Source organism: Eublepharis macularius, chromosome 2, assembly GCF_028583425.1.
Source record: "Eublepharis macularius isolate TG4126 chromosome 2, MPM_Emac_v1.0, whole genome shotgun sequence".
Taxonomy (NCBI): domain Eukaryota; kingdom Metazoa; phylum Chordata; class Lepidosauria; order Squamata; family Eublepharidae; genus Eublepharis; species Eublepharis macularius.
The window spans coordinates 84,725,885-84,741,097 of NC_072791.1; the positions used below are offsets into that span (position 1 = coordinate 84,725,885).

Here is a 15,213-nt window from a genome sequence, read left to right on the forward strand (position 1 = left end):
CCCTGATGCAGCATCCCTTAGGATTGCTCTGAAGACGGTTGAACAAATCAATCTCCCTATCACACAATAATTCTTTCTTTGTCCTATTGCTTTTCATGAAATGCAAGACAGAGAAAAGGAAAATTATGACACATCTAGCAACAGTGGTGTAAGAAAATGCAGAGCTACAAGAGATTCATCCCATTCCAAAATTAAGCTTGATGTTGGGTAGTACATGCAAATGTTGATGTTCTACTATGATGAGCAGTCTTACTTTTCTTAACTGTAAACCAGATTATTTACAAAATCTTTGGGAATTACTTCTGTTCACAGAGCAGGCTTTGCCTTCTTCCTCCTGCTGCAGCCCTCCAAAATGCTGCTCCAGAAAGAGACAAGACAGGTGGCATTTTGGGCATTAGCAGGAGACGGTAGTAAGAAAGTAATATCTACCAAACAGAAATTCATCAATCTGCACAAATGCTCCATTTAGATTCAAGCTTGTGCCTGCAAATGGTGATGCATGACAGCAGCTATCATTAGGCTAAGGTTAATTCAACACCACTGTGTCTTGCTGACCACATGGTGCCTTAAAAATGTACATGGAAGACATTGCACTATCAGAAATGTTTTTAGGACAGTGGAGCTTTGTCCTTAGTGAATGAATGAAAGGAAAGAATAAAGTATAACCACCCATAGCTGCTTCTAAAACTGAATGAGATATGCTTTCATGGGACTCTGATGAGTTTCTTCAGGTGTTTTCACAAAGGAAAAATCAAGAGTGCGTGCATGTAAATAATAAAACATATGTTGGAATGAAACAGATCTTTGCTTTGCCACTCAAACATTATAAAATTGTGATTCTCCCCAAACAAAATATTAATATTTGTAACCAAAAAACAGCACATAAAGTAGCCTCTAGACCATATCAAATTATGGTCAATGATTTCCCCCCAAGGCGAATACTTCACTTTTTTACTTTATTTAACCCCCCCCCCTTCTCAATGGGGACCCAAAAGTGGCTCACATTGTTCTCCTCTCCTCTATTTTATCCTTACAACAACCCTGTGAGATAGGTTAGGCTAAGAAGATGTGACTGCTCCAAGGTCACCCAGCAAGCTTCCATGGCAGAATAGGGATCTGAACCTGGGGCCTCCCAGATTCTAGTATGATACTCTGTCCACTACACCACACTGATTCTCAGTTATATACCACTTCAGGTTACTTTCTTTCTACAAAACCATCAAGTCCACTTAACTCCTGTTAATTGGTTAGTTAAATTTATGGTTCAGTCTTGTCCACTGAAATCAACTAAATCTAACATGCTCAGTTCTGGCTAGATTATGTCACCAAAAGTAGTATCTCTTTCAAATTTCAGCAAGCACACAAACTGGTTCTTTATATGTAATATTAGCAATATCAACAGCATTATTAGTTATAAAATATAAATACAACATTTTGGGAGAACCAAATCCTTGACTGAGAAATGGACTCAAGTTGATCTGGAGTAGAAAATGCTGGCAACATTTAAGTTTCAATCCTACATATTCTGTGAATTCTTCTGCCATAAGGTCAATTGCTCTATGGTATTTCATGTTCTCCACCCCTAACTTTTTGAAAATTGTAGTGTATACTCAGCACCAGAGCCATTTTTGTATCTATTACACTGAACAGAAAAGTGAAATTAGAATATTGGGTGACCTTCATAAAATTATACTTAAACCTTTTATACTGGTGTCTTTACTGTAATTCTATTCCTGTACTGCCAAAGGGAAATACTTGATGAAGCATCATTTATTTTTATTTTTACGGGCAGTGTCATTCGCAACGAAATCTCACTGTTTCAGATTATGTTTATTAAGGTCCTAAAACCAACATACAGATTAATCAGAAAGAAAATACAGTCTAAAAGATCAATTTTAACAACTTCTGAGATGCAAATCCTGCAGTTTAAGAATGAATGCACATAATTTAGCTACTTGACATGTAATCATAACATTTTTATCAGATAAAAACCAGTGAAGCCTTGCTTTATTGGTAGTTATATGACCAGAGATCATATCAAATGCTGGAGTAATAAATCTAAGATGAACCTCCCTATAAAATGGACAGCTAAAAACCATATACTCTACAGACTCAACCTCTCCTAGGAGGAATGAGCACAACATTTCTAGGTATGGGATTTTATTATACCTGCCGTCAATAACTGCAGATGGAAGAGCGGAACACCTAGCTAGTGCAAACGCCCTTCTGAAACTATAAACTTCCACAGAGACCAATTACGCTGCTGGCTCAAAAGTGCTTTTGACGTTTAGCAACACTCCAAGTTTGGATGCACTGGAAATGTCAGATTGATGTTCAACATCCTCTATTCTTTGTCTGGTTGGCCCTTTTGCTTGATTGGCTACATAAGTTAAGAGTACCTGGGGAGAAAAGCCTATTCTGTCAATACAGCTATGAACAGCCTTGAGCCAGCTAGACTGGAAGTCATCATGAAGGATCAGGGGAAACAAACCTTGTGGGTTAAAATGACCTTTTAGCCACATATAAATGGATTGAATGCATACCCTGGTTTCTTTCCTGAGAATACCTGACTCCAATTGTATCCAGGTACTGGATGCACAATTTGGGACTTGCAGAACAGCTCTCAAAAATTTAGACTGGACTCTTTCTTGTGGGGCAAAGCATGAGGAGGGCGGTTCTAAAAAGTTCCATATAACAGATGCACCAGTGATTTGGCCTTATGTAACTTTAGAGCTGCAGGAACGAAGCGTCCCCTTCGAGTCTGAAAAAATTTCAGTATGGCATTTGTCGGTCTTTCCCCTTGAATGGCAACATACTTGCTGTGTTTAACCCTAAAACCGTTGGCCTGCATAACTATTCCCAGGTATTTAAAACTATCGACTTGTTTGATCTGATGGCCATTAATTGCCTACTTTCTAGATTTTGCTCTGCTCCCAAAAGCTACAATTTTAGTTTTCTGATCGTTGATTTTTAGGAGCTCGGTTTCACAGAACCCCACTGTTTTTATGTCTTATAGTGGGGGCTATTTGACCCCCATATCATGTTAATGAGGTATCTCTTTTGTTTGGGAAAGGTTTTTTTTAATTAAGGTTTCAGATAGTTTTGAAAATCTCAGCTGTAGGAACTTGCTCATTGGCTTGTTATATTCTTTTATAAGGGAACTAGTGAACTAGATCACCAACTAAGGAATGTCAAGAGTCAAGATTACTCTTACAGGATTTCGTACCAATAACTATCTTTTTTTTATCTGCATGTTTTAAAAAGCAGTACATCTGTAAAGTTTACACACATGCCAGTTGAGAGTAAGCCAAAACTAAATGGAACTTACTGCAACACAAAGCCATTTCAATGAAAGTTGCAACTTTTACACAGAAGCTCTAATAGGATCCAACATACAGTACAATATTTCATTCAAGAACAAGCTCCTGAAAAGATTCAGACAAACTGCCTCTACTCCAGGGCTAAGTCATCAATTCGTAGTCCACAACCATGTGGAATTGTGTGACAGAAAAATAAACATTAGTATATGGAAAGAACCACTGATCTTATCTGCACCTATGTGCAGGTTGGTCTTTTTGATTTTAATGGATTTATTTTGAGTTGCATATAGGGTTGCCAGGTCCCTCTCACCTCCTGCCAGGAGGGTAGGGACACCTTGTACTTACCTCGTGCTGTCCACAAGGATCCTCTTCACATGTGCGACTCGGTTTCATTTTCCCGGCCATGTAGGACGCTCCTCTCCGCAGGTCCGGGAGGAAGCGGCCGAGTAGCCTGACCGGGTGGTTGACCTGCGAGGGTTAACCCCCAGGACTCCCAGGTAGGGGCTCAGGGTCCGGAGCGCTGCGGGAAGAGCCCCCTGAAGTCATTCCAGGGGGTAAATAGCCCGTCTGCTCCTATGGAGGCCGGCAGACTTGCGCAGCACATCGCGTGCTGCCGGGCCATGGAGAACGGCAACAAGCAGATTTAAGGTGAAAACCTCTAAGTAAGCGGATCCCTTCTGTTACTTTAAGCATATGCGAAGGATTGGTGGGAGTTGAAGCTTAAGAAGGTTCGGATATCTTCCCCTTCATTGAGTTTTGGAACTTAGTTGGTGGACTCCCCCCCCCCCAAGATGGCGATGAAAAAGCAGAGCCCTGCTGTGGGCAAATCGGTTTCGGCTGCGTTGCAGGGGAAGGGAGAGACTCTGGAAGAGGTGGTTAAACGGTCGGTCGTTGAAGCTATGAAGCCCTTTGTTGATAGGCTAAATGAAATCAGACAAAGGGTTGGTTCAGTTGAAAATGAAGTGAAAACCACTAAAGATGTAGCGCTCGAGGCAGAGAAATCTACTCGTGAAAATGCAACACTCATGAGAGCTACAAACAAAGAAGTAAAGCTTTTGGAGAATCAACTGATAGGACTACAAGTGGATCGTGCTCAGACGGTATTGCGTTTACAGAATGTGAAGGAGGAGGAAAGTGAAAATTTAAAGGATCTGGTGTCAGAACTTTTGAGGTCATTCGCAAAGGCAACTAAAGAAGAGTTAAAAAGCGATACTCTGGAAGTCTGTCGGACATCTTCAAAATATGCAACGAAGCGTCAGCTGCCTCGCGAGATTATTATTGACTTTTCATCTAAGAAGACTCGGGACACCATTTTATATAATTCGACTAATGTGGACTTGGACTTTCTTGGCAACAAGGTTAAGATATTGAAGGACGTTCAATTTCTAGCTCGGAAAAGAAGATTCAAATACAAAAGGGTTGCAGCTCTTATGAGAAAGTGTGATATAAAATACAAATGGTTATTTCCGGAAGGTATCTGGTTTAGATATAAAGACCAAGCCTACAAGATAATATCGAAAGTACAGCTGAGGGATTTTGTGCTTAATCATCAAGAGTTCGAACAAGAAGAAGATCCAGAATCTGAAGGGGGGAGTGGGGAGGAGGGAGTGAGTGCAGCTATTGTAGCTGTTCAAAGAGAACTGAGACCGAGAGGCGGGGGGGGGGGGGGAGAAGACCTGATCCTGACTGTAGTTCATATCTTATAAGATCTACCAATCTAATAGCATATTAGAAAGTTTAACTTTAAATAACTTGTATTATGAAGGGAATTCAATACTTGTAGTTGTAGTCTGTGTTCTTATGTTGTTTTTTCCCTCCCCCCTTGTTTCTCTTTTCCTTTTTCTGTTTGTAGTTTGTAGTTTTGTAGTTTTGATGTTAGTAATTAAAATAAAAAAAAATTAATAAAAAGAAAAGGATCCTCTTCACATGTGCACAATGCATGCACACACCCCAGGGCTGTCACCTGCCAGCTGCATGACCACTCCTGTGCTCTGCACAGGGCTGGTTTGGCCCGTTTGGGGCCCAAATTAGCCCCAAACACAGCATGGGAATGCTCCCACGGCCGGTGCAACATCGTCACTTCTGGAAGCGACGTTGCTGCACCTGTTGGGAGCGCGTGCGTGGCGCATGTTCCTGAGGTGCATAGGATAGATTTAAGCCAGTGGTGCTCACTCTGTGCCTCAAAGACAGCCACATTCACAATTACCATCAATCAGAAGTGCTACATTTACTTCAGACCCTGTCATAATGTCTGCAGCTTACCAACTCCTCTAGCAGCAGCTGTTTCAAAGTGGGAGTCAACTGCTAACCACAAGCTGCACTGGGCAAGGGTCTTTCTCACTTATCCTAAACACAGGGCAGGTGCCACAATGAGGAATGGTGCTCAGAAGAGCCACAAGTTACATGTAAAAGAGCCACATGTGGCTCCCAAGCCACTGAGTGAGTATCACAGCTTTAAGCCTATAATTTAAATACTTACTGGGAAACAAGCACCACCACAAACCAGATGGTCTTACTTTCAAACAAGTATTTTTTTCGAACTGAAGCAAAAGTTGTGTTTGGGAAGCAGGGACAGCTCTATTTTAGTCATTAGCACAAAGTTGTTAAATCACTGGGATTACTTAAGCAACATCCCCAAAACTTACCAAATACAGATCAGAGATTGCACTGAACTAAATGTATATCAGTAGTTGGAAGAATCTCATGAAAAATCTGTCAGAATTAATCACAGAACAGAAAAAAGGACAATGAACTGGAAACTACACTAGTATGAATCTGTACACAGAAAATGGCTGCTGGCCTTAAACTGAACAATCCACCAAATCCCTTGAAGCTTTAACAACTAATACGAATATTTCTAGTATTTGTTCTCACAGGTGAAAGAACAAGATTCAATTCTGAAATAAAATATACAAAATATCTGAAGCCTTAAAAATGGTAAAAATATCAGTAAACTTCCAAGTGTTCAGCTTGCATAGTTAGTGTTTGGAATAAAAGAGTTTCATTTTATGCCAGAGCAAAATAAATGAAGTGTTCAATGTTGTAAGGAGCAATTGAGCTTCTCTTGACTGCTCCTTCTCCAAGACCAGCTTGCTGTCCTTTGGATACTCTTATGCTGAAGAGAGAGTAGGAAAGCAGAGAGGTACCTCTTCCCATACACAAGGGATGGATAAGGTTTAACAGTAGTAAAAGAGACTCTCACATAACAAAGCCCTTCATGGCTTTGGTCCCTCATATCTGCTGCACTGCCTCTCCCCTATGATCTGCCACAACAGTTTCACTCATCTGAGTAGAGACTTTTGCAGATGTCACCCTTCAAATTGGCAACATCAAGTCCCTGTACATGCACCCTCTGGGTGATAGTCAACACCTTGACTTGACTTGATGGGTAGCCAATGAAGTGACTACAGAAATATGCATGCTCCGCCTAGCTCCTGATAATAACCAAATCTCAAGGGGAGACTTATGCAGAGTGCATTATAGCACTACAGTCTCAATGTTACTGTTGTGTGGATCTAGCTGGGCCAGATTGGACATATCAAGGTAGGAGGCCACCTTCTGGGTTGGACTGAGATTGAAAAAGGCATTCTTGCTGCTCCTTTTACTTGGTTTTCTGGCAGCAGAGACAGATTAAGTATTACTCCTAGGCTCTTAAATGAGTCGGCAAGGGTCAAACAAACTCCATCAAAAGATCTTTGCTTTCCAACCAGCATGACTTCCATTTTGTCTGGGTTGAATTTCAGATTTTTCACTTTTAGTCATTTGTCCACAGCAGTGACTCAAGTAATTTCTACATAATTTAGTGTGTCATATTAATGCACGTACTTTGTTTCAGCTCTGTTTCAGATTTCTGTGACCCAGATCTTATTGTACTGTTTATTGGCTGTCCTGCCCTATGGATTGTATTGACTCAAATTGTGAAACCCATTTTGAGTCTAAGTGTGTAAGGCAGACTACAGATAAAGTAAATAAATGAATAAATAAAAGTATATGTGCATGAAGTTCTTGCCTTTGCTTGTTTGTATATAAACTTAACTTTACCCCTCTGTTTATTTACACACTATAACACCTTTCTCATAGTTATAATAAAATTATGAGACACTGAATAGGATTAGATTTTATGGTAACAATAATCAGAAAAAATGGTTATAAAGATAAAAAACTCTCAAGGCTGAAAAATGGAGTCTGGCTTCCACATTTTTGGGCTGGTTCTAGAACCAAAGAAATTCATCAAAGCCTGATCTATCTAATGTATCTCTAGCTTGCTCTTCCTTCAAGAAGCTCAGGGCAATGTATATGGTTTTTCCTTGTCTTCTCACAACAACCTGGTGAGCTAGGTGAGGTGCAAAGAGTGACTGGCCCAAGGTTGTCAACAACCATCATGATTGAGAACCTAGTGCAATACTCTAACCATTATACAATACCAGCTCTCTATGTAGCTTCACATGATTAGCTGTTTGCTGGTTTTGATGAAGTCCAATGTTTCTGCAGATGTGCATCTCTCTTTCTCCCTTAAGAAGCTCACAGGAAAGCACAAGCCAGACCTCACTTGTTCAGATGTAATGAGTAAATCCAGTAAGCAGCCACAAAATGTTTGGAGATGGTTTGATTTTGAATTCAGAGACACAGATAGAGAGCTGAGAGCAAAAACTGGAATTAGCTCAACCAGAAAGGGGCCGGGGCTGGGGGGAAAGCACTGGTTTCCTTACTGGAAACTAACAGTTTCAAGTTGGTTTTTATTTGTAAACCTAATGGATATTATAAAGACACTATAAACTTTCAGTACTTTCTCATCCAAAGGAGACTAAAAACTCTGCATTACTATCCCTGTACTTCACCATTCAGAAGTGTGAGAAATAAGCACCAACATGGTTTATAAGTAGACATGGGTATGAACCAAAAAACCCCTGAACCATGAGGTTCGTGGTTTGTGAATTTTGACAAACCAAAAACCACAAACTGGCATGGAACTGGGGCCAGTTATGAACCAGTTCATGGTTCATGAGGTTTAAATACCCCTTTCTGGACGCTTAGCAGTGGCAGGGAAAGGGGCATTTAACAGTTTAAAGGGCCTTTTCTTGCCTTGCAAGCAGCAGGTCCCTTTGAACTATCAGCTGGCGGGGGGGGGGGATGCCAGCTGATAGTTCAAAGGGACCTGCCGGTGGCAGGGCCCTTTAAACTGCCCAAATTACAGTAGATGTGTGCCCAAATTACAGCAGATGGTCCTTTATCAAGATGGTTTTAGTCAGTAACATAAGTTGCCATGCAAAAACTCTTAGTTTGAAATCTCATTAAACACTGTTAATTGCATAAACCATAGAATGCAGGGATTATAAGACTATCACATTGATTTGTTGATACTTTGGGGGGAAACACACAAAGGAGACAAAAGTAGATAAAGCTTTTCTATTTCACAGCCTTACTTTCTGGGGAAACCCAGCACTTCCCAGTTACACGTGGGAAGCAAAGGAAATCTGCAAAGAAAACACACAACCAAAGTTTTGCTTTCTGTTTGTCATAACTCTTCCCACTGCTAAACTGATGAGCAGCATTTTAAAAGAGGTTTTTCTTCTCAGAAGCAGAAACTGCAGTAGTCAAAACAGAAAGCCAAGTTTGGCTTGTACACATGTCTCCCCTTGTCTGGGACCAGGATATAAACTACAGATCTCAGTCTAGATAGGACTGCTGTTGGGCAATGATGGCAATTGTCAATTAGTTTATGCAAACCTCTAATCCTTTGATCAAACTCTCACTCATGGCTCTAGTAACTTCCTATCCTGAATAATGGACACATCTTTTGTTTGGCTTTCCATTAACATCTCCATCCAGATTTCTGTTACCAAAAGAATTTCTCATGAGAATATGTGGCAGCTCTCTAATATATTTGTGTGCTGTCTTTCTACTCCTCTGAATACTCAAGGTGACTCACAATACATAATAATAAAATCTATAAATCAACAATAATAGCTAAATCATTGTGACAGAAGAATTTAAATCCATTCACTGGCTTCCCATCCTCTCCCATAGCCAGCACCTCACCCTCACTGTTTCATTATCCACAGGTGCTCAGTAAACCAAGGAGCATTCTGGATTCTGCAGGAGTGGAGAGAGCACTTAGGAGAAATATGTCTGGATAATCTCTGCACTCCACAGGTTGATCAGGATAGTGGAAGGAGTGTCCACCTGATGAGAAAATCCTCAAGAGACATCAGGAAAAAATTAGGATCCATCAACCTCCCGGGCTTGACTATCCAAACTGATGCCCCTGTGAGTCTTGACCTCACAAAGTAATCCATGTACGAGAAGGAGGGCTGCCCCAGCCAGGGTTCCTCAAGAAGGCTGCCCTAGGTCTCAGTGGTCACAAGAACAAAACCATAGATATAGGAAGTGGATTTCCAATTCCCAGGTAGTGGCTACCACCAGCCCTTCGGACTATCCAACAGCTAGAGACTGAGAGGAGAGCCTCCAGCCCTCAGGACATTAAACAAAGAGGAGTCGGCCTTGCAGAGTAGGCACCTGGCAAGCTGAGTCCAGAGATAAATTAACTAGGCAGCTTGTAGCAAATGGGCTGGATTCAGTTTGAAGCAACAACAGAAAAGACTCCACACAAGAGTGAATTAATAAAATTTATTAAGGAAGTGCAAAAAGCCGATTATCAAAGAGCTTAGAAGAGTGCCACAGGAGAAGTAAATTAACAAACGTTATTTAGCTAGGCTAGCATACATTAGAAATCCCTAAGCTTATTTCAGCTGTTACCTTCAAGCAAATAGCAGAATTCATCAAGACTTCAAGATGACAAGTCCAAAAATCTAAAGGGAGCTCATCTACAGGATCTCACTTATAGCATGGTCTTCAAAAGTTAACCATTTAGGCAAGAATGGACAAGAAAGGGGACAAAAGGGATCCCAAAGGAAACCAAGGAAGAACCCAAACAGGAACAAAGACTAGAGTAAAAAGACACCTTTGAAATGCATGCTGCCCACAGTGAACCAGAAAAAATTAGCCAGAGGGCCAGGTCTGTGAGGACAGCACCGCAGTTACTAAGTCTGACAGGGGTAAAGGGAAAAAACTTACTACTCCCAGGAGACTTTACAGTAATTAGCTAGAATGCCAGAGTGGATGAACTTCTGCATTATGCATATAGTTCTATGTACATCTACTTGAAACTAACTTCAGAATAAAACTGACAAGTACCAAAATGTAGGTAAAAAAGGTAAAGGTAGTTTACCTGTGCAAGCACCGAGTCATTACTGACCCATGGGGGACGTCGCATCAACGTTTTCTTGGCAGACTTTTTACGGGGTGGTTTGCCATTGCCTTCCACAGTCATCTACACTTTACCCCCAGAAAACTGGGTACTCATTTTACTGACCTCGGAAGGATGGAAGGCTGAGTCAACCTTGAGCCGGCTACTTGAACCCGGCTTCCGCCAGGATCAAGCTCAGGTTGTGAGCAGAGCTTGGGCTGCAGTACTGCAGCTTACCACTCTGCGCCACAGGGCTCCTAATACCAAAATGCATCCCACAAGTTCTGATCTGCAGCCCAACAGGTCTTACTAATCTTCTCTGTATTGAAACATAATGACAAGAGTATTAAATCTGAAACTCTAATTACGTTATATGACTAAGAATAGAATCATTAGAGCACTGCCACTACAGCATACAAGAAATATGAAAATACAGCACAACACATGCATGTTTACTCAGAAGTCCCATCTCATTCTATAGGTCTTACTCCCAGGTCAACAGCCATAGGATTGCAGCCTCATTCTCAACTCCTGTCAAGGGTAGCAAGACAAGGAGAGAAGAGAATGGATAGTAAAGGAACTCCTTAAACGTGCCTCAGTTGTTGTTGTTTTTAAATCAAGGACTTTTCACTGTAGATGTTGATGTGAACTTCTAAAGGAAAGATTACGAGCCTTTTGTAAATTCCATATTCTACTTCCAACCAGAACACCCTCGCCTGTGACAAATTTCCACCAGACATTTCATTTAGTCATTAAAATCCAACCTACATTTTCCTATTAATAAGTAAATTGTCACCGTCTCCTCTCCTCTTTAAAGACATTTAGTTGGCTTCTAAGCTCAAACTAAGTCTTAATAGTTGCACAAGTGTTCTATTGGACCTTTATAAGCAGAAGTTTTCCTTTAAGTAAATATAAACAGTTCCTTGTCATGAGAAAATGAAACATTAAAATTAAAATTAACAGAGTTGTCCTGCAAGGCACATTTTTTGCAGTATAAGTTTATTATTCCTCACCTCTCTTTTGTACAAGTGAAGCAAGTGGGGAGGGAAGGACACGCCAGTGAAGGGGCGTGAAGGTGAATGGCAAGGGGGCCCGCCTTCCTTCTTGCCTCTCTGCCTGTCGGGGCATCTGGCAGCACTGGCAAGAGAAGCGGCAAGGCAGACCACTTCCCTGCTCACCTCCCCACTGCCTTCCATGCCTCCAGGGCACCAGGCAGTGCGGGCGAAGGGGTGGGAAGGCAATTGGCGAGGCAGCCCGTTTCCCCGCTTGCCTCCCTACTGCCTTCTGCGCTGCCCTGCAGTGCCAGTGAAGGGGCAGGAAGGCGAGTGGCAAGGTGGCCTGCCTTCCCTCTCACCTCCCTGCTTCCCTGCCTCTTGGGGTGCTCAGCAGGGCCAGTGAAGGGGCGGGAATGCAAGTGGCGAGGCGGCCCGCCTTCCCTCTTGCCTCCCCACTTCCCTGCCTGTTGGGGCATCTGGCAGTGCTGGCAAAGGGGTGGGAAGCCAAGCGGCAAGGTGGCTTCCGCTGGGGCGCCCAGTGGGCAAATGGGCAGAAAGACAAGCGGTGAGGCAGTCCGTTTCCCGCTCGCCTCCCTATTGCCTTCCGCACTGCCCGCCAGTGCCAGTGAAGGAGTGGGAAGGCGAGTGGCGAGGCGGCCTGCCTTCCCTCTTGCCTCCCCACTTCCCCACCTCTCGAGGTGTCCGACAGTGCCTGCGAAGGGGCGGGAAGGCAACCGGCGAGGTGGCCCACCTTCCCTCTTGCCTCCCCGCTTGTCAGAGCGCCCGGCAGCCCCGGTGAAGGGGCGGGAAGGCGAGTGGCTAGGCAGCCCGCCTTACCTCTTGCCTCCTTGCTTCCTCGCAGGGAAGGCAAGGCTTGCGAAAGGTGGGGGGGGGGAGCCGAAGGGAGAGGTGGCTCACCCTGCCTGCCTCCCCACTGTTGGGGCGCCCTGGTGAAGAGGTGGGAAGGTGAGCAGCAAGGCAGCACGTTTCCCCGCTCACCTCTATACTGCTTCCGTGCTGCCTGGCAGCGCCAGTGAAGGGGCAGGAAGGCGAGCAGCAAGGGGGCCTGCATTCCCTCATGCCTCCCCACTTCTCCACCTGTTGGAGCGCCCGGCAGTGCCAGCGAAGGGGCAAGAAGGTGAGTGGCCAGGCAGCCCACCTTCCCTCTTGCCTCCCCACTTCCCCACTTCTCGGGGCGCCCAGCAGCGCCGGTGAAGGGGCGGGAAGGTCAACGGTGAGGCGGTCCGCCTTCCCTCTTGCCTCCCCGCTTCCTTGCCTGTCGGGGCGCCCAGCAGCACTGGCGAAGGGGCGGGAAACCGAGCAGGGAGGTGGCTTTCACCTTCCTGCTTGCCTCCCCACTTCCCTGCCTGTCAAGGCACCTGGCAGTGCTGGCAAGAGGAGCATGAGGCAGCCCGCTTCCCTGCTTGCCTCCCCACTGGGTTCTGTGCCGCCGGGGCGCCCGGCAGTGCCAGCAAAGGGGCGGGAAGGCAGCCCATTTCCCCACTCGCTTCCATAACACCTTCCGTGCCGCCCGGCAGCGCTAGCGAAGGGGCAGGAAGGTGAGTGTCCCGCATTCCCTCTTGCCTCCTTGCTTCCCCACCTGTCGGGGCACCCGGCAATGCCGGCGAAGGGGCAGGGAGGCGAGCGGCAAGGCAGCCCATTTCCCCGCTCGCCTCTCTACTGCCTTCTATGCCACCTGGCGCCTGGCAGCGCCAGCGAAGGGGCAGGAAGGCTAGTGGCGAGGTGGCCCACCTTCCCTTTTGCATCCCCGCTTCCCCGCCTGTTGGGGCTCCCAGCAGTGCTGGTGAAGGGGCGGGAAAGCGAGCAGCGAAGTGGCCTGCCTTCCCTTCCTGCCTCCCCAGCTGTTGGGGCGCCTGGCAATGAGTCGTCCCGCCTTTCCTCCTGCCTCCCCACTTCCCTGCCTGTCGGGGCACCCGGCAGCGCCGGCAAAGGGGTGGGAAGGTGAGAGGGCTGCTGCTTCCACATCTGTGGGGCGCCCAGCAGTGACGGCAAAGGGGTGGGAAGGCGAGCGGCGATGCAGCCCGTTTCCCCTCTCGCCTAGCGAAGGGGCAGGAAGGCGAGTGTCGAGGCGACCCACCACCCCTCTTGTCTCCCACTTCCTTGCCTCTTGGGGTGGCCAGCAGTGCTGGTGAAAGGGTGGGAAGGCGAGCAGCTTGGTGGCCTGCCTTCCCTCTTGCATCCCTGGTTCCCCAGCTGTCGGGGCGCTAGGCGAAAGCATTGGGAAGCCGAGCGGCAAGGCGGCCCACCTTCCCTCTTGCCTCCAGGCTTCTCCGCCTGTTGGGACGCCCAGCAGTGCCGGTGAATGGGCGGGAAGGCGAGCAGCGAGGTGGCCCACCTTCCCTCTTGCCTCCCTGCTTCTCCGCCTGTTGGGGCGCCCAGCAGCACCGGTGAAGGGGGGGAAGGCGAGCGGCGAGTCCGCCCACCTTCCCTCTTGCCTCCCCGCCTGTTGGGGCGCCCAGCAGCGCCGGTGAATGGGTGGGAAGGCGAGCAGCGAGGCGTCCTGCTTTCCTGTTTGCCTCCCTGCCCTTCGGCGCATCTGGGGGCGAGAAGGCGAGCGGCGAGGCAGCCCGCTTCCCCGCTCGCCTCCCTCGCCTGTCAGGACACCCGGCAGCACCAGCCAAGTGGCGGGCAGGCGGCAGCAGCGGCAAAGCGGCTCTCCTGGGGTGGGCCACGGACCAGGCGCTTCCTCAAAATTTTGTGCCTGGTGCGGCCCCCCCAGCCCCCGCAACGCTACATCAATACTCAGATACTCCTTGAAGCAGCACATACAGGGGAAGGGACCCTCCAGCACAGACGCCCCATTACCGAAAAGGGACGAGGGAGAATGTTTCTATGGAGATGGTGTCCACAGCGACGCAAGGAGCCCCTCCCTTACCTGCTGCTGGACCTTGCCGTCCTCGGTGACCACCCAGTGGGTAGTGGCTGCGCCAGGTCGCGGCATTAAGCCCAGCAGCAACAAGAAGCCTAACAGCCAGCCCAAGGCGGCATGCACCGGCTCCCGCCCGGACGCTCCCTCTGCTACAGCTGCCGCCATCTTCCTCCAGCCCCGCCTGGCCGTGCTATCCGGAAGCGGAACTGCTGAAGCCACCATTCTGACAGAGGAAGGCTGGGAAAGAGAGACTACAAGGAGAGGCTCTCTTCGGCCCCTCCCAGGGAGAGCAACGGAATACAGCCAAGGGGGCGTTGCCAAAAGGGACATCGCAAACCACTGCCGAGTCCTCAAGAGGCCAGTCATTTTCACGGACAAAGCGTTCTCGTAAACCGCTCTCATTTTGTCCTACGGTCAGGAAGCCCCAAAGGGCCGAGCCTCGCATATCGAAGAGCTAGCTGGAACAGCTCCTCCCCCTGTTCCGGCGTGCCTGGGCTGCCCTTCTTGTCTGCTCTGTACTCGTGGCGAGAAGCCCGGGGCCTGGCTTGCCCCAGCGTGCAAGACGAAGCTGGGCGTCCTCAGAGGCTAACTGTAGCTAACTGCAGATGATCAAAAAAAGCATGAGCCAAAGATTGCAAGTGCAAATTTGCACTCACAAACGCACATTGATACATCCTTCCTGTAATTTAAACACAAATCACCATGGTACCAGTTTCACCTGCTATCCCGGTGCTAACCGTTAAGGGAGAACTAGTCAGCACC

The 15,213-nt window shown here is 46.6% G+C and overlaps 1 protein-coding gene across 2 annotated transcripts in view; it reads right to left on the minus strand.

The window, feature by feature from the left end:
- TTC17 (tetratricopeptide repeat domain 17) overlaps positions 1–14,674 on the minus strand; it is a 104,162-nt gene extending 89,488 nt beyond the window's left edge. For both annotated transcript variants that reach the window (XM_054972264.1, XM_054972262.1), the window contains exon 1: positions 14,458–14,674. In XM_054972264.1, the coding sequence (XP_054828239.1) occupies positions 14,458–14,673 (216 nt within the window). In that variant the 5' untranslated portion in view covers position 14,674. The remainder of the gene's footprint in view (positions 1–14,457) is intronic.
- Between the last annotated feature and the right edge of the window lie 539 nt (positions 14,675–15,213).